Source organism: Gobio gobio (assembly GCF_949357685.1).
Source record: "Gobio gobio genome assembly, chromosome: 6".
Classification (NCBI taxonomy): Eukaryota; Metazoa; Chordata; class Actinopteri; order Cypriniformes; family Gobionidae; genus Gobio; species Gobio gobio.
Genome location: NC_137102.1, coordinates 32,602,224 through 32,620,824, shown reverse-complemented (window position 1 = coordinate 32,620,824; position 18,601 = coordinate 32,602,224). Strand labels below are relative to the sequence as shown.

The following is an 18,601-nucleotide window of genomic DNA, read 5'->3' as shown; positions in this document are numbered from 1 at the left end:
ACATTTAGTCTGGAACAAAAATAACCATCATGTTTACACACAACGCCTCTGCACTTATTTTTCTCAACATGGGGGCAGGAGAGCTGTCAGACAAATTAATGTGAAAGTAATTTGCGTTACTTTTTTGAAAAAGTAACTCCGATATTTTGTTGTAAATTTGAAAAGTAATGCATTACATTACTAGATACTTGAAAAAAATAATATTATTACGTAACTCAAGTTACTTGTAATGCGTTACCCCCAACACTGTTCAGCAGAACAAAGAAACTCATACAGGTTTGGAACAACTTGAGGGTGAGTAAATGAAGGAATTTTCATTATTGGGTGAAATATCCCTTTAAAGTCTGTGCAAATGATTAATTTGTGAAAATCATAAATTTATTTCACCATCACTGAGACCAAAAAAGTTCACACAGCACACTGTGCATCATCCAATGGATTATACATATAAAAAGGCACTACAAATTCTATCAGAACCCAGTTATTCTGCAAAGTAGAAATCAGTCCCCCGTTTAACACAGAAACGTTAATGAAAAAAAAATTACGTTACTTTAAAAGGATGAAAGTGAGAACACCATCTGTGTGACTAAACCTGCATTTTGATAACCGGTCAGTACATATAGATATAATATGTATGTATGTATGTATGTATGTATGTATGTATGTATATATATATATATATATATATATATATATATCCCTCAACTACTTTTTAACAGTAAACTTTAGAAATGCAACTGAGTTGAAGATTTTTAGAGTTGTTGATGGCAAACATATTGTCCATCCAAAGGCGTTTTCGCAAATATACTCCGAGTCGACATGTTATCAATCTTCAGTTAATTGGGTAACATTGACGGGTTTTTGAATATCAGTCAAATATTTTTAGAGTTAGTTTCATGCATTTTCTTTAGGTGGCGTTACATCCCGCACTGATGTAACGTTAACCGCGCAGAGCTCAATTACAAACATATTTACGTTAAACCAACAAATATGAGTCAAGTATTAAAGACATTTATCTCTTAAATACAGATACTAAAACAAAACGTGAATAGGCGGTCGGTGCATAAATTATACCTGTATTCTCTTGCTCGAGGTCGTATATGTCTCTCTTCAGTTCGAGGTCTGTTAGCCGTTAGCCAGCTAACACACAATACCTGACGCTACCACAGGCCTTCCCAAACAGGGCACATTTCCACCGCCTACCAGAATGAGAATAGAATCTCCTTATAAAAATAAGCGTTTATTTGAGAGCAGAATCTGTCCACGGAAGCAGGTAATTACGTGCTGGATGTGAGAGCGGTTATTTATTTACGGTCTCCCGCACAGCGTGTTTAAATGGCGCCCGGTCAATACTTGAGAAACTCACCCAAAATATCCAGTGCTGACTGAGTCTATATATATAAATTTAACACACGGCTCTTCCTTGTAGAGACTGTTGTAGTCTCTTACTGAAAATTAAATGTCAACTGTCTCCAAATTTCGCGTCAATTTGCTATTTTTGCATTAAATTACCCCCCTTGCCTCCATCTCGAGGCTTCCTCTCATTTCGTTGCTGCTTTGAACTCCGAAACGACGTCATGACGTCAGACGTATCGGCGGGAGAACTGCGTCACGGGAGCGTTTATTTACCCCGAAATATGTTTCACCGGTTAAAAGCTATTTTTTTACGGTCTATGGTTAAAAGCAATGCTTACTTTGTTATAAATTTAATGTATTTTCTTTGTAAATTTTATATCCACAAATGTAAATTCACCAACAACAAACGAATTTTCCGTGTCTTTTTGAAAGAATTTAACATATCTTAACACTATTTCGTCCTCTGTAAATAAGAAAGCAAGTAAAACGACATCAATTTGTAATGACTTTAATCTGTATAACCTAAGTGATGTATAAATATCTTACCCTCATGTTCTTTTTTTTCTATCTTCACTTTTTTCTTCTTCTTTTTTTACCTTAACTAATTCTTTCTAGCCTTTATATTCGTATGACAATGAACATATTATTGATACATTTTGTGTACTGTATTACAAACTGTATTATAAACATATCATCTCTGTATCTTTTTGCATTAATAAAAAGTGAAATATATGTTTCACCGGGTCAAGGAATTTTTTTTGGAACTCTATTATTGATAATATTAATTGGTTAACCCCCTTTAATAATTAAACAAAAAAAATACATTTTAAAAGTTTGCATATCTACCCTGTTAAATCATTCATTTCAAGATACTTTGAATTTTACTTAGAAATTTTGAATGTATAAATAAAGCATTAAATAAAATTGTATTTATCCGTCAGTGAAACACGGTGGAGAGTAATACATTATGTTTACGTATACACTACGGCAAACATAATACTTCTATTTTTACTACTGTTATTGCTTATTTATTTAGTTACTTCTCTGATTGTTTATTTGGGTTAGTTAACCCAAAAGTATTCTTTCATCATCTGCTCACGCAGTTCTTCAGTTAAAAATAAAATAAAATAAAAGGAACAATGAGACGGATTTACAAGACAATGAATGAAAAGTATTCCTTTAAATTCAGAATGCTTAGTCCATTAGGTGGCGCAATATTGCTATAAACAAACAGAAGAAGCGCCCTTTATTAATTGTATTTCTTATCTCAGTAGCCTACACTATTACCAACAAATCTGAGCTACAACCACGGATATTTTTATTTTATTTTATTTAAATTGTATTATTATTTATTATGGGGGGTGCTCAACTGGATCTCAAGATTAGAGTTCAAGCTTCAAGTGGCAGCTATTTTTAATTTTTAATGGTCCCACTGGTCCCTGGGGGAGGGGACAGCAACGATTTACAGTTAAATGGGCGGGGTCAGTTAGCCGCATGTGCGTCCACTGCACGTTTCGTTTTCCCTGCCATAGGGACTTTTGTGATGGCGAGGATGACGAGTCTTTGACACATCCGCTTCGAGGATCATCCCTGCGCTCATTCTGTAGGTCAAAATGATTTCTTAATCTGATTTTAATGTTTATGTCGTGTTCTGAATGAGGGTGAAAGGCTGAGCATGCTCAGTTAACATTTTGAATGTCTACTGTACATTTAACTTATTAAATGGTTATTCCATGTATTATTTTACCTTTGCATGTGCATTTGTTCTTAACCGATATTGTTCTCTCCTCTCTGTTTTCATCAACAGCTCACGAGACTTGTCAGTGTAATGACATAAGGGTGAAACATCTGACCCTTCTCCTTGTTGCTGATGCAGTAGCTATATATAATGCTTTAGTATCTGACTAGACTATCTCTGTTATAATAACACCAGTCTTTACACACTTAATATATAAAACATGAGAGGCTCAGTGGATATTTGATTATGATAGTTAAGATACATACACAAACATAGTGTCACATATAGGCAGATAGTGAGAAATGCTGCAGTTGAGCACAGTTACAGACTGTCTGCTAATCAGTAATGCCAGGTCAGCCTGTAACAATGAGCTCATCCAGATGGAGGCGGTCACTTTCTGTATCAATGTGTCAAAGCAGCAACCCTTTCCCTCAATGCGGGTCAGCACTTTGCGTGTGCCTGTCTATGATGACCCTAATGAAGACCTGTACAAGTATTTTGATCGCTGTGCTGATGCCATAGCAAGCGAGGCAGAAAGGGGAGGCCGCACCGTGGTGTACTGTAAGAATGGACACAGTCGTTCAGCTACTGTCTGTGTGGCCTATTTAATGAAGCACCAGGGTCTCACCCTAACCGATGCCTTCCAGGTATGGAGAGTGTTTATGTCCGATTTAATTCTGATATCAAACAGTTCTAGTAAGGAAATGTGTGTACCGGTAGTTTATGTTTCTTATGGTATATAAAATAGGTATTCAATCCTTGATTTATCCATGTTGATTGATTGTTATTGATATTTTATTGGTTTATATTATATAAAAGTATAATTTGCACCAACAAAACAAAGGCAGCCAGCCACAGAACCTCAAAAATATTAATCACTCACATCATAATCATTGTTAGCCTAATTGATAATGGGAAAACCACAACAATTCTGAATTTTTTTGTCACAATATAGTGTTGTTTAGCTCTTCTGTGATTCTTATTTGTTCTGTCAGGCAGTAAAGCATGCCCGATCAGTTGTTGAGCCTAACCCAGGATTTTGGACTCAGCTGGAGCGATATGAACAGGAGCTGAAGATCAGGAGGTCAGCCAGCCGCAGATCCAACCCTTCACCTCTTTAATTTTATACCAACATTTTCTGACATGACATTCTCAAGCTTTAGAGCTAGACCTAATTAATATCATGCTTGATAATAGCCAAGGCCTTAGACACTTCACTGTTCATGCTTGCTGCTAATTATGAATATCTTTAAATAAGGATATGTGCCTTAAATTATGCTCAGGTTTTGAAAAATTATTTGCATTTTTTATTTTAAAAGTAATATATTTTTAAATTAAATTAGTATCCTCAGGTTCATATCCCTTGCATTGCAGTATGAGTAGGCCATCAGCTTATTGCCTGTAAATGATGCTCTAGCCATATTGTCTTAATTATGTTTTTACTTGGAGATATGGAGATAGAGATGTTTATAAATTATAGAATATATAAGAAATATAATCATCATATATGAAGAAATATAATCATCATATGTACCACCCTACATTTGGGCCAACAGATTGATTGTTTGAACAAAGTAATTTTAGGTTACTAAAGCTCTTTTGAAGGCCTTTTCCTGTTAAACTAGTTTTTTCTGCAATGTCCCTTTAACAAACCTATAGAAAACCTCCAAATTGCTAGAAATGCCACAATTGTACATTATCCTGCTAACTGTTCTCTAGGATTTAATTTATTTTGCATAGATAAGTAAAGAGAAATACTTAAATAATGTTTTTACCATATATAATTGTGTGTGCTTTTCAGACTAACACAACCAAAAAACGAAAGTAGTTCTTCCACCTCAGCCCTCAGGGACTTAGCGGTCTGTTAATTTAAAAATTCTGTTCATTTTGTTTGTCTTTATTTTCAGCTTCCTTTTTCTATGCAATATCCCTTTACCTGCTATGATTTTGTTTTGAATAGGAATTATGTTACACAACTAAAAACGGAAAAAAAATTCCTTCGCGTTTTTGAAAAGTTTTGCGTATAGGTGACAACATTGTTAAAATGATTGGTGAAAACAACTGAAACGCTGTATTGTTCATGCCAGGCCAGTAGTTGGCAATGCCACTTTGTAAAGAAACACTATAGACTGAACATGTAATACACATGCCCATGACGTCACCATTCTCAAAAATTCATGTTTTTGTAGTTTACACTTAGATGATAATGGTAATGTTTTCAAAAACTTGCACTTTGAAACCCGTTTTCAAAAGTTTGCATTTTCAGGCCCCCAAAATGCCATTGTTGTGTAAATAAACGGCCAAGACGCATAAAAAGTTTTCCGTTTTTAGTTTAAAACTGTCGTGTAAACGGCCCCTTAGTATGTGTAATTGTCCATTCTCAGGAATGTCTCCAGTCCACTTTGTTTTCTGGGGTTATTGTTGCTGTATTCTGCTGATGCGTTAAAAACTAATTATAAATTCCTATTGGTAATCCTTTAAAATTACACAATATATTGTGTGTATAAAGAAGACTATATAGTAATCACTCTCGTATATATATTATTACTTTTTGTGTAACCCAATAAAGGAATCAAAACACAAAATGTGCAACATTTGTCTTCTTGAACTCCTTACTTACTAAGACAGCCTCATTTCCTTAAACATGCAGACAGCAGGGAAACGAGAGCAGCTTTCATTTATGTGTTTATTGAATGTCACTCTCTATATTGGAAGAACTATAGGGAGTACATTTGCTTTTTCTGATTTATATTTTCTATGATAGGCAGAACAGGGTAGAAAATAGGGGTCTAAACTTTATCCCACTCCTGACGAACACTATTTATCCAATCCAAATAGCTGGACACTTTGGTGTAGATGCCAAGTTTGTCTCTTTGTCCACAGCCTTCTCCCCAGGACACCAGACCTACAAGGAACCATGTATCATGAAAGAGTGTCATCATTGGACCCCCGCTGTCCCCCTCACAAGCATCTTTGATCTGTCCCAACACTCCCCCACATAGCATGTTCTGAGTGAGGTTGTTCGTCATATGCCTGGAACACTCGTTGTTGTCCATAATTGGAATTTCAATAAAGTTGAGAGTTGAAGTGAAACGATGAGCGGTCTGGTTGTCCTTCCCCCAGCCAGTGATGACCATCATGGTACCGTTCCGATGCAACATTCGTTCTGCCAGGTCCTGGCTAGGGAGACAAGCTGGGATTATGTATGTGGAAAATTTGGCTGGTGTGGCCAAGCGCAACAGAGCTATGTCATTGTCCACTGTGAAAGGGTTGTATTGTGGGTGGGCGATGGGTTGTTTGACAGAAAGGGTAATCTCAGTTCCTTCAATCCTGAACCGGTCATAGTCACCTGCAGAGACAGTCATCCCACTTGGTTAAAGGAGGATTTAGTCAAATTTACAGATAAACTTTTTAATAATTCACAATAAAGTACTAAAAACAATACTTGCTCCACGTTTCTGCTTTTAAACCCTCCAGAACACTTTCCCCATTTACTCCACTGCAAGTGTTTTACTGTAAACACATTTCAATGGAGCCCCTATATCAGGGGTCTCCACACTCAGTCCTGGAGGGCCACTGTCCTGCAGAGTTTAGCTCCAACCCCAAATAAACACACCTGAACCAGCTAATCAGTGTCTTACAAGGCCCTAGTAAGACACTGATTAGCTGGTTCAGGTGTGTTTAATTGGGGTTGGAGCTAAACTCTGCAGGACAGCGGCCCTCCAGGGCCGAGTTTGGAGACCACTGCCCTATAGGGACATGCTGATGGAAAAAAAAATATTTCAATGCTTTTATATTCTCTTTCAAATCTTTTGCATTCCCCCTAGAACCTTTGCGTCCGCCAAGAAACTATGCGTTCACAACGCAAACCTTTTGAGTTCTTTGCGAGTGAATGCAAAGTTTCAGGGAACTGTTATCAGTTTGTAAGCGAACGCAAAGTTTCGGGAAACTGCAAACAGTTTTGTAAGTGAACGCAAAGTTTCTCGGGAATGCAAACAACTTGAAAGCGAACCCAAAGTTTCTTGGGGGAGCACAAACAGTTTGTAAGCGAATGCAAAGTTTCAGGGAACTGCAAACAGTTTGTAAGTGAACACAAAGTTTCTCGGGAACGCAAACAGTTTGTAAGCAAACGCAAAGTTTCTCGGGGGAGAGCGCAAACAGTTTGTAAGTGAACGCAAAGTTTCTCGGGGGAGAGCGCAAACAGTTTGTAAGTGAACGCAAAGTTTCTCGGGGGAACGCAAACAGTTTGTTGGCGAATGCAAAGTTTCTCTGGGAAATGCAGAAAGTTGGTAAGCGAACGCAAAGTTTCTTGGGGGAACGTAAACGGTAAACGAACGCAAAGTTTGTAGGGGGAACCCAAATGGTAAGTGAACGCAAAGTTTCTCAGGGGAACTTAAAAAGTTGGTAAGCGAACGCAAAGTTTCTCGGGGAACTTAAAAAGTTGGTAAGCGAACGCAAAGTTTCTCGGGGGAATGCAAACGGTAAGCAAATGCAAACTTTCTCAGGGGAGCGCAAACAGCTTGTAAGCGAATGCAATATTTCTCGGGGGAACTGCAAACAGTTTGTAAGCGAATGCAACATTTCTCGGGGGAACTGCAAACAGTTTGTACGCAAATGCAAAGTTTCTCGGGGGAACTTCATAAACAAGTTTATAAGCGAATGCAAACGAACGCAAAGTTTGTAGGGGGAACCCAAATGGTAAGTGAACGCAAAGTTTCTCGGGGGAACTTAAAAAGTTGTTAAGCGAACGCAAAGTTTCTCAGGGGGACCCAAACAGTTGGTAAAGGAAAGCAAAGTTTCTCAGGGGAACGCAAACAGTTGGTAAGGGAACACAAAGTTTCTCAGGGAACCCAAACAGTTTGTGACCGAATGCAAAGGGTCTTGGAACAAAAAACATTTTCATTCACTCCTTCAAGTGGACTATATTAGTGGAGTAATACAGGAATCAGTGGCGGCTGGTGATAATTATTTTTGGGGGGGCATATTTTTGTGGGGGGGTCTGTATCAAGATGCATGTTGACTAAATTCAAGCATTAAAGAGAAAACAGTGTCTTCACTTTTATCTTTTTACACATTCATTTCCCACATACAAGTTAATGAGGAAAGGGAAAAACAAAAGAAAACAGCAACAACAGACTAGCATGTTGACTACTTGAACATAAATTTTGCTCTCCTTTATTTCTGGCCAGCAAATTTCTCAATGAATCTCTGATTAAAGTCAGTCATCTCAGTAGTGTCATGACGTTTGCATTGTTCAGTCAGATATTTGAGGTCTCTTACCCCCTTTGTTGTCCACAAAACTTCAGTAACGACACTTTGAGAAAAAAGACAGGGAAAGCAATAAAGGGCATTGCTAACAACACATCCAGTCAGCCACCTACGTTTCTCATAACAAGCGCGTGAAGCTCCGAGTGTAGCTTCATCCTCTGTCACTGGCCTGCTGCTGGATTTGTAAATCGCGTTGGTCCGGTATCCTTTATCCTTTTTTTTCTTCCAGCGGACGCCTTGTGAAAGAATTTGGTTTAAATGCTGCCATCTTTACGAAAGTGATCATCCTAACAAGGTTTTGGCAGAGTTGGAGTGACGATGTCGCCCGCGCACTTTCGCTTTAGTGGCCAACAGCGTAAAGTTGAATGACAGGTGACGAGAACCAATCAGATTGGATAAAATAACATGTCTCCAATCTGATTCGCCAGGGACGCAGCGACCTGCGACCAGCGACCAGTTTTTATTAAATGCTGAGGCCCTTACTAACAGCTGGCACATCGTATGAGTAAATTTTTATTTTAATTTAATTTTTATATAATTTTTGTATACATGTATATTTCTGGAATTTTGATGGGGGCAGCGCCCCAGCGCCCTCTATTGACCAGCCGCCACTGGTAGGAATAGTGAATGAGGGGGGCGATTTCGAACACAGTCCTTGTTTAGCTGATTCAAGTGTGTTTTTTTAATTGGGATTGGCGCTTAACTCTGCCTGCATCCAAATGTGCATACTATCCAAAAGTATTGTCACATTAGTAATTTTCAATACTGTTTAGGGTGGATAGTATGCACATTGGGGCGGAGGGTCTGTTTCTTTGTTGTTTGCAGAGGCTAGGACTGAACAAAGTGGGATTTCTCAGAACACTTATTTCAGTGCTATCTGTCAAGTAGTTTTATGTGTGGAATTAAAGGGATAGTTCAACAAGCGTGAGTAATGACAGAATTTTCATTTTTGGATGAACTATCCCTTTAATATTTTTTTTAAGAGAACATAACATTGTATAGCCTCTGAGCAAATTGTAGTTCCACATTTTTTTAACTTTGGCATTTTTCTATTCTGAGGCCTAAGCTTAGTAAACAACATCACTCTCACCTCCTGTCCAAGGAACTGTCATGTCACATGCACGTTTTTTGCAAATTGCTTTAGTAATGCATCTTCTAAAAATGTAAATGTAAGGGAGGGTAAAAAGGCTTACACTTTAAAAGATAATAAATCACATACCCAATCTGACACTGAACCTAGTACTTGTCTCTAGGCAGTGAGCAGCAGTGAGAACCCAGTTTTCGTCAATCAGAACTCCACCACAATGAAACTTGCCATAATGATTTAGTACAAGAGCCTGCAAAATACACACCATTTTTTTTATAGTGGAGTATAAAATATGCTCTGGCTGAGTATTGGTACAACATATGATATCTTTCAGAATTAGCTCTAATAAAACATTTGGCTCTATTACATATAATTACACAGATATTACATGATTCAAAAATACCTGCCAGGGGCTCTCTCCCTTTTTGCCAACTGTACCTCCGACAACCCATGGCTGTAAACCTACTACAGGCTTATTTTTATAGAATGACTTTGCAATCCGAATCTGGCCACATGTAGCCTCACCTGTATATGATAAAAATGCACATAGACCATAATTCATTTGTAAAATGGCTGTTGAAGATATATTTTATTCTTTTGAGGTACAAAGAACTTGCTCAAGATTTTTCTTGAGATTTATCTTGGTCTGTGTACTTCCCAGTATTATCCATTAGTGGGTATTTCTAATTATATCAAGTCCACAAATGCAAAAGTACAATCTTGAGTACAAATACAAATATCAAAGCATTAATTTGTGCACTGCGGATGCAAAATCACCCGTGTCTATATAGTTTATATTTGTGCATTTTGTTGAGGTAACTTACTTTTGGCAGTACATTTTCTAGAGTTGTCTTGGAGTTGGTATCCTTTTATACAACTGCACGTGCGAGCAAGACCATCCTCACTCTCGTGGCATTCATGATCACAATCCCCATTGTTCACAGAGCAGTTAGTGGCTGTCATGCCTGAGGACAAAACCACAGAACTGCTGTCAGGACATTTATCACCATGACCTTAACTCACACCTGCTCTGTAACTCAAGACGTCCACTATTAAATGCCCCAAATCAGCTGTGACACAGCATATCAAAAAACACTGACCAAGCAGACAAAAGGCAGTAAGGCCAAAGGGATTAATTTGCACCTGTCAATTGTGGTTGACTACAGTATAACTCAAATATCAAGTCAATTGAATTATCATTAGCTATATGCTGCAACGTGTATATAAAGATACAATGCGTTTAGAAATTAAATAAAATCTGGAACGACAAATCAAATCAAATTCAAGACACTGCAGGCAAAACCATTGTTTTTTATGCATTGGTTAATTTTGAGCTATTTTGCTCATAATAATTTTTTTCTCATGCACTGGGCCAGAAACACTTACATTTGCCAAATTTACCAATTGTATTCCTATCTATATACAAAAGGTTTTTACTGATTTTTTTTTTCATACACCATTCACCTGACTTTTATAACATTGTATTCCCAAAAACATGGTGATTTATTTATAAAAAAAATTACTGTTGAAAATATTTTCTGTTTGATGAAAAGAAAAATCAAAAATCCTCTCTGTAAAAACATTTATTTCTGTTATATTTCAACAAAAAAAAAGAATTTGTAACCTACTTTTATCCAATGTTCAGATTTTTGTTCTGGAAATGTGTGCAAATAAGTTCATATTTAATTACCCAATGTCTTGTTTGCATATTTAACATAACGTTTCAGAAAACGTGTACAAAACAAAACAATTGTCTTAATGTACTGTGATTAATCATATCTATTATTATCTATATTTAAATGTTTTACCCTATTCAGAAAGGTTTAAGATTCTAACAAGGAAACATTACGACAAAAATTAATGAAAAATATTGAGAAAAAAGATTGTGCTATTGTAACACTTATGCTCTGTTTTGAGCTCATTTTTATTGTGTTCTGTTCCTATTTTGTCTGCCTTAGCTTTCTAGTTCCCTTTCATAAGTTCACTCAATGCTGCGAACCTTTGCTATGGGAACACCTTCTGTGTGACGAATGTCTGAAGCCCTTATACCATCACGCCAATTGATTGGCCAGCGGGGACCTGAGTGAGGGTGAGGGTATCAAGACCACCACGAGCACCACCCCGAGAATACATCACGTATGCTTCATATCAGCGTGCTAGGTGTCATATCATCAGATTTAATTCCTCTAGGAAGCGGATCTTTCTGTAAGCCCGTTGGAAAGCTAATTCTCATGTTCATAGCTACCTCTTTTCAGAGCAGTTTCACTCCTCTTAAGCGGACACGATGAGCTACAGGAGATGCATCGACCCGTGCAACAGGTTTATCGCAGGAGGAGACACTCATGACAGGTGTGTGCTATGTTTAAGCATTCAGCATGTTCAGGTCGCGTTTAATGGTCTATCTAACTGTCTACACTGCGATAGCCTGTGTCTGAAAGTGTTGCGCTCGAGGCTCGCCGACTTAACTAAAGGCCGTTAATCTACTCCCCGCCTCTCCGTTTCTGCGGCTGCCGAGGCATAACACGAGATGGATGCTTGGGATGATGCTGGCGAGTCGGAGCACATGGAGAGTGAGCAGACGGTTTATGATCCCTTTCTCTCTCTCTCTCCCCCGGTCGCGTCCATGCGTTCGAAAACCGAGCCGAAAGACGATTTATTGAAGGAGCTAGATGAGGGAGAAGGCATGACTCCTGAGGCTGTTAAAGAGTTCAGATGGACTACTGACTTGATGCTGATAGCTACCAAGCATACTGCCAGCGCAGTAGACAGGTCCATGGCGGGGATGGTGTCAGTAAAGCGGCACCTTTGGCTTACCCTCACTGACATCAAAGAAAAGAAAATCTTTTCTGCTAGATGCCCCTATTTCCAATGACGGCCTATTTGGAGAGCCTGTAACTACGGTGGTCGATAAATTTCGAGCAGTAAAACAGCAGTCTGCCGTGTTTCGCCAACTCATCCCACGTAGGTCCAGGGAGTTTGAACAGCAACCACCTCCGGCTCGTTCATCCTCCCTTCAGCGCCCCCGTGAGGCACAGCAAAGTGAACCATCGCCTTTGGCATCACTCTTGTGCCTCTGGGCTCTATACAGGTAGACCACCTTATGATAGAGAGTGCTTTAGCTCCACATGTGCCTCCTGTTTCTGCAGACACCAGAGGCTTTCTGCAGTCAGGAAATGCATTGGTGCCCACAGTTCAACAGGTGCCAAAAACAGAGCGGTTAACGCCCCTAGCGGAGTACTAGGCCGTGTGGCAACGCCTGCCCGGGGTCTCGCAATGGGTGTTATGTACTATTTGCCACGGCTACACCATCCAATTCCGCAAAGGCCCACCTCTTTCCAGCGGTGTTCTTCCCACGACGGTGCGTCCTTGGGAAGCCCCGGGCTTTGAGACTGGAAATTGTGTCTCTCTTAGAGAAAGGGGCTATAGAAGAGATTCCCCCCACTCAGGCAGAGGCAGGCTTCTACAGCCACGATTTTGTGGTGCCCAAAAAGGATGGTGGATTACGTCCAATTTTGGTTTTACGTTGCTTAAATCTTGCGCTCAGAGTGAGCAAATTCAAAATGCTAACGTTGAAGTCCATTCTGTCTCAGGTTTGAACCGGAGATTGGTTTGGATTTGGATGCGTATTTCTACATCCAGATTGTCAAGAGACGCAGGAAGTTCTTCAGGTTTGCTTTCGAGGGCAAAGCTTACCAGTACAGTGTCCTTCCATTCGGACAAGCCTTAGCTCCTCGGACATTCATGAAATGTATGGACCCTGCTCTGGCCCCATTGCAGCTCCAGGGTGTCCGGATTTTGAACTACCTGGACGATTGGCTAATATTAGCTCAATCCCAGGAATTGTCAACAGTCCATTGAGACTTAGTTCTCTGCCATTTGAGGAGCTTAGGTTTACGCATAAAAAATCAGAAGAGTGTTTTGCTGCCAAGTCAGCAGACAACTTTCCTGGGTGTGGATCGAGATTCTGGCGCGCGCACGCATTCAGTCACTACAAGACTGTCTGAGTCATTTCAAGGCAGGTTGTCTAGTCCACGTTGGTCTTTGCCACAGACTGATGGGCCTTATGGCAGCAGCGTCCCCTGTAGTTCAGCTGGGCCTGCTCCACATGAGACCATTCCAATGGTGGGTCAAGAGTCAAGAGATCTCGCCCCATTGCCAACCTTTTCGCAAAATCCTGGTTACACGCAGAGGCATTCGTGCTCTGCATCCATGGACGAGGCTCCCACTGCTCCGCAGAGGAGTTCAGTTAGGGACATGCTGTTGTCACAAGGCGATTACGATGGACGCATCCCTTATGGGCTGGGGGACAGTTTATCAGGGACGCCCAACCTTTGGAGTATGGAGCAAACTGCATCGTGGTTGGCACATAAATTGTTTGGAGTTGCTAGCAGTGTTTCTGGCACTAAAACGGTTTTTACCCCATCTGAAGGGGTGTCATGTATTGGTCAGGATGGACAACATGACTGTAATATCGTACCTGAATCGTCAAGGAGGGCTACGCTCTCGCCCCCTGTACAGGCTGGCGAAGCGCGTGCTTCTCTGGGCGCAGACCAGTTTTCTGTCAGACAGAGCAGTTCACATTCCGGGTCATTTGAACCTAGGGGCGAACCTACTCTTGAGGCAGGGCTTGGATCCCGGCGCTTTGAGGTTGCATCCTCAGGCAGTAGGCCTCATATGGCAGAGGTTTGGTCGAGCGGAGGTAGATTTGTTCGCTTCGAGCTCAACTACGCACTGCCCCCTCTGGTTTTCCCTGTCACCGCCGTCGCCTCTGGGGATAGATGCTCTGGCTCATACACTTTTTGCCTTTACACCGATTCACTTGCTCTCAGCGGTGCTGCTCAGAGTGCGAATGGACAAGGTGAGACACATGTTGTTGGTGGCCCCTCACTGGCCCACTCAGATTTGGTTTCCAGATCGGGTCAGTCGGTTAGTCGGCCCTCCGTGGGAAGTTCCCCTCAGACCAGACCTGTTGACTCAAGCTCAGGGCATGATCCGGCACCCCCGTCCGGACTTATTGGTTCAATACTGGAGTTCTTACAAAGTTGTTTTCCGGCCACTCTGAAGGTCTATGTGGCAGCTATGTCTGCCGAGCATATACAGATGGAGGGTGCTTCCATTGGACGTCACCCCCTGGTTTCTCGGTTTCTGCAAGGGACGAGACGGCTTAGGCCTTTCCACCCTGCACAAATTCCCTCATGGGATCTTTCTGATGTCCTGGAGGGACTAATAGGTGACCCTTTTGAGCCAGTGGAGTTGGTAGCAGAAAAGTTTCTTACCCTCAAAACTGTTCTCCTGATGGCTCTGTCCTCTCTTAAGAGGATAGGGGACCTACAGGCTTTTTCTATCAGTCCTTCTTGTATGGACTTTGTTCCGGGGTTGGTCAAAGTTTTGTTGCGACCAAGGCCACGTTATGTTCCCAAGGTCGCTTCGACCCCCTTTCGTTCCCAGCAAGTGGTCTTGGAGGCTTTTTCCCCTCCTGGCGCAGAGGATGGGAGCGATGTGCGACCCTTGGTCTTTGCCCGGTGCGGGTGTTGAAGATCTATGTCGACCGTACATCCCAGTGGCGTAGATCGGAACTATTTGTGTGTTTTGGCGGTAAAACAAAGGAGCTGCCGTCACCAAGCAGAGAATGTCTCATTGGGTGATTGAGGCTATTTCTATGACCTATGAGGTGTGTGGCTCCACTTCGCCTCTTGGTGTACGCGCTCATTAAACCAGAGGAATCGCGTCTTCTAAGGCTTTTTTTAAGGGCTCTTCTTTGGAAGATATTTGTGTCGCAGCAGGATGGTCCTCTCCTAACACCTTTGTCAGGTTCTACGGTCTGGACGTAAAGATGGCTCCTGGCTCCCAGGTTTTATCTGCTTCAGTGGACGCTTTCCATGGTCTCCCAGCTACTCTCAGGTATGTGTAGGCCTTATGGTATATCGTTCCCATAGCGACCGTTCACAGCGTTGAGTGAACCTATGAAAGGGAACGTCTTGGTTACGGATGTAACCTTGGTTCCCTGAATAGGGAACGAGACGCTGCGATTCCGGCCATTCCCCTATCTCCGAGTAGTAGCTTCCTTCGTCTTAAAATCTGATGATATGACGCCTAGCACGCTGATATGTAGCATACGTGACGTATTCTCGGGGCAGTGCTAAGCCTCACTGGCCAAGCAATTGGCATGATGGTATAAGGGCTTCAGACATTCGTCACACCGAAGGCGTTCCCATAGCGACGGTTCACAGCATCTCGTCCCCTATTCAGGGTACCAAGGTTACATACGTAACGAGACAGTTTTCCTTTGTTCTCATTTTCCTGCCACTAGTTAGTTGGTTATTCATTATATGATTAATTAGATTACACCTGTTTGCATTCAGCTCAATATCTTGTGTATTTAAGCCCTTCAGTGTGTTCTGATCATTGTCTGGTGTTTGTGTTTTGAGCACGCTGTTACGCTGCAACTTAGTTTGGAATACTGCCTTTGTTCTGTTGAAGTTATTTTATTATTTGCACGCTAACCTTCTTTCTCGTCTTCTTGGTGGACCAAACCGTGACAGCTATATCTATGTCACTGATCAAATTATGTAAATTTAAATAGTAACATTTTGACAAGTGGACAGATTTTTGAACATAAAAAATGTATTTAAGAAAGCAAGAGCCTCACGAAGGTCACATCGTCTCCCTTCAAATCCAGAGTTGCAGGTGCAGGAGTAATCCTGCAACAGATCCACACACTTCCCATGAACACATGGATTCGAGTCACACTGGTTTCCATCTAAGGAAACAGAACATCTAATGAGTGTCACCAGTTATGATGCCCTAGAAAGCTATTTCACAACAGACCTAACTAACCTTTATACGCTGTCCAGAATTCCAACTGCAAGACAAAAAGATTAGTTTGTGGATCATAATTTAGTGGTAAAAAATGAATACAGTTAAAAGCTGACAATACCGACCGTGGCCTCCCTCGTATTAAAGATTTCCCTCGCTTCTTCAAAATCGCACAGTTCCTCTCTACACTCCCGCTCCAATGAAGGGGCCTTTATTTCCTCCATAAAAGTGTTGGCTCTTCTTGACCGCAGGAGCATGTGTGCTTTTGGGCTGCTAGAAAATACTGACCAAAATAGACACAGGGTTAATAGGCAGAGCACTCGGGGCCCTATCTTGCACCCAGCGCAATTGACTTTGTACACCGACGCATGTGTCATTCCTATTTTGCACCCGCGCAAAGCGCGCTTTTCCCTCCACAGAAGCACGTCGCTAAACTAGTGAATGAACTGGGCGGTTCAGCGCAAAAAAGGAGGCGTGTTCCGGCGCAAACAATCCCTGGTGCTATTTTGCTGTTCCATTAAACAATTGCGCCACTGACCAGAAAAAAGCTAGTCTAAAGTCAGTGGCGCGTTGCGCGTTGTTCATTATGCTATTTTAAGGGCGCATGCTTGACCATAATGTATAGCGTGCACAACGCGCATACACTTTGCTCATGTAGGCTAATCTACACAGATGCAACAGTTATTTTTGCAAATCATAAATTGTTACACTAAAAAAATATTAACACATGAGATGACGGAAATCATTGTGGTGTGCCACGAAGATGTGAAAAAATAGGCATAAATCTAGCTTACAAATGATTCAGGCTAATTGTAATAATTAAGGATAAGACCTGTTTGCCCAATAGTGGCAAGACATAGGCTATATGTATATAAGGACATCTGACAAATTGGTTTGTCCGTCAAGAACCAGGAAAAAAAATCGACTGAAAAACTGAAAAAACTGAAAGACTGAAAAAAAAAAGACTGTGAAATCACCTTTACCATAATGTACAACATTACAACTTCACTTCTCTGTCTTTCACTGCTCTTACAAGAACATCAGTGATCATCAGTGAACCGCTCCTGGCGTGCGCCTGGTAAATACGCCATAATAATAGCAATCCATAATGGAACTTGCGCACCTGCTTTTAAAGGGAATGTTGGATGACGCTCGGATTGGTTTATTCACGTTACGCCCAAACCACACCTATGAATAATGAAGCTACTTCAGACCAACCCATTTTAGATTTGCGCCGGGCGCAAGAGCCATTTATCCCGCCGGGAAAATAGCAACAGCGCCGAGACCCGCCCACAAAGTTACTTGCGCTTCGCGCTTTGACATTTGCGTTTCAGATCGTTAAAATAGGGCCCTAGGAGTGGGTTTCCAAATTACTTTTTTTAAAAGCCCAAAGCGTTCTAAATATTTTTTTAATTAAAGGAATAATTCACTAAGAATTAATTGTACCCACTGATAGTGCTGTTTATTTGCACAAGTTACATTTGTGTAATCAGGTAATATCACAAACATGATGAGTATGCAATTTCTATGTGGCAATTTCTAATACTCAGAGAATTCCCCTTAATGTTTACATTTTCAAAAGGTCACTAGCTTTCAACAAATTCATAAGAATAATATGCTTTGCAATAAGGCATATTGACCTCATACCTGACTTGCAGAGAGCCCTATCAGACCAGATTACAACCAGTACTGAGATACAGAGGAAGAGACTCCTCATCATGACAACAGACCCTGTAAATAAAGCAAGACAGAAATCCAAACTATACCTGAATATTGTGCATCTGTTAGATTTGAAGTATTTTAAATAGGATTTAAACTGATATTTTGGCTAGAGATACATGGATGATTACTCTCATTCAAAAGCAAGAAAGTTAGCTGTCTATAACAGACAAAAATCATTCTTACCGTATTCCAAAATATGAACAGGGGTAGTTAGAGGTCAGATTTGTCCTCAGATGAGAACTACATCAGAAAACACATGAATCGAAAACTTTTAAATGTTTTAGCTTGAATCAATCTCTGCTTTGTCTCTAATCAAACAGGACAGCACAGCACAAACAGCCTTTAGCAAGTTAACTGAACTCCCAAAAACCTTTCACTGAACAAATAATGGCAGCTGAGATCAATCCTATCAGGAATTTTATTTTGCAAGTTCATTAATATCATCCACTAATTAAACAATGAAACTTCATGACTACAAGACTTAACTAACCCTTAATAATAATTATAAAAATGTTTACTTACATTTTGAACAATAAGAAAGAAACAGGAATGGAGGATCTGGTGTTTAAAGTGTGTTAATGACTAACTATATGTTTACTGAAAGTCCACAGTCT

The 18,601-nt window shown here is 40.6% G+C and overlaps 3 protein-coding genes across 9 annotated transcripts in view; 1 reads left to right on the top strand and 2 right to left on the bottom strand.

The window, feature by feature from the left end:
• wdr33 (WD repeat domain 33) overlaps positions 1-1,594 on the bottom strand; it is a 50,772-nt gene extending 49,178 nt beyond the window's left edge. For 3 of the 6 annotated variants that reach the window (XM_079820028.1, XM_079820030.1, XM_079820032.1), the window contains exon 1: positions 1,367-1,574. The gene's annotated coding sequence lies outside the window, so the exon portion shown is untranslated. Of the gene's footprint in view, positions 1-1,074 lie in introns of all 6 variants that reach the window. The other 3 variants (XM_079820029.1, XM_079820031.1, XR_013816764.1) reach the window with 2 other exon arrangements.
• Positions 1,595-2,822: 1,228 nt separating this feature from the next.
• dusp28 (dual specificity phosphatase 28) lies at positions 2,823-5,684 on the top strand. The gene is made up of 3 exons (XM_079819127.1): positions 2,823-2,959; positions 3,164-3,741; positions 4,090-5,684. Exons 2-3 carry the CDS (start codon positions 3,397-3,399, stop codon positions 4,213-4,215), a joined length of 471 nt encoding a protein of 156 aa, XP_079675253.1. The 5' UTR covers positions 2,823-2,959; positions 3,164-3,396; the 3' UTR covers positions 4,216-5,684.
• Positions 5,685-5,767: 83 nt separating this feature from the next.
• Positions 5,768-18,601, bottom strand: proca (protein C (inactivator of coagulation factors Va and VIIIa), a). 2 transcript variants are annotated; one of them, XM_079819126.1, is made up of 10 exons: positions 18,510-18,601; positions 18,171-18,227; positions 17,913-17,996; positions 16,391-16,548; positions 16,287-16,311; positions 16,099-16,209; positions 10,274-10,414; positions 9,853-9,974; positions 9,582-9,699; positions 5,768-6,443 (listed from the first exon to the last, which is right to left on the bottom strand). In XM_079819126.1, exons 3-10 carry the CDS (start codon positions 17,983-17,985, stop codon positions 5,884-5,886), a joined length of 1,308 nt encoding a protein of 435 aa, XP_079675252.1. In that variant the 5' UTR covers positions 17,986-17,996; positions 18,171-18,227; positions 18,510-18,601; the 3' UTR covers positions 5,768-5,883. The 2 variants fall into 2 exon arrangements, with proteins under 2 accessions (XP_079675252.1, XP_079675251.1); XM_079819125.1 differs by lacking the exons at positions 16,287-16,311; positions 17,913-17,996; positions 18,171-18,227; positions 18,510-18,601 and adding an exon at positions 8,476-8,598 and having other exon boundaries at positions 16,368-16,548.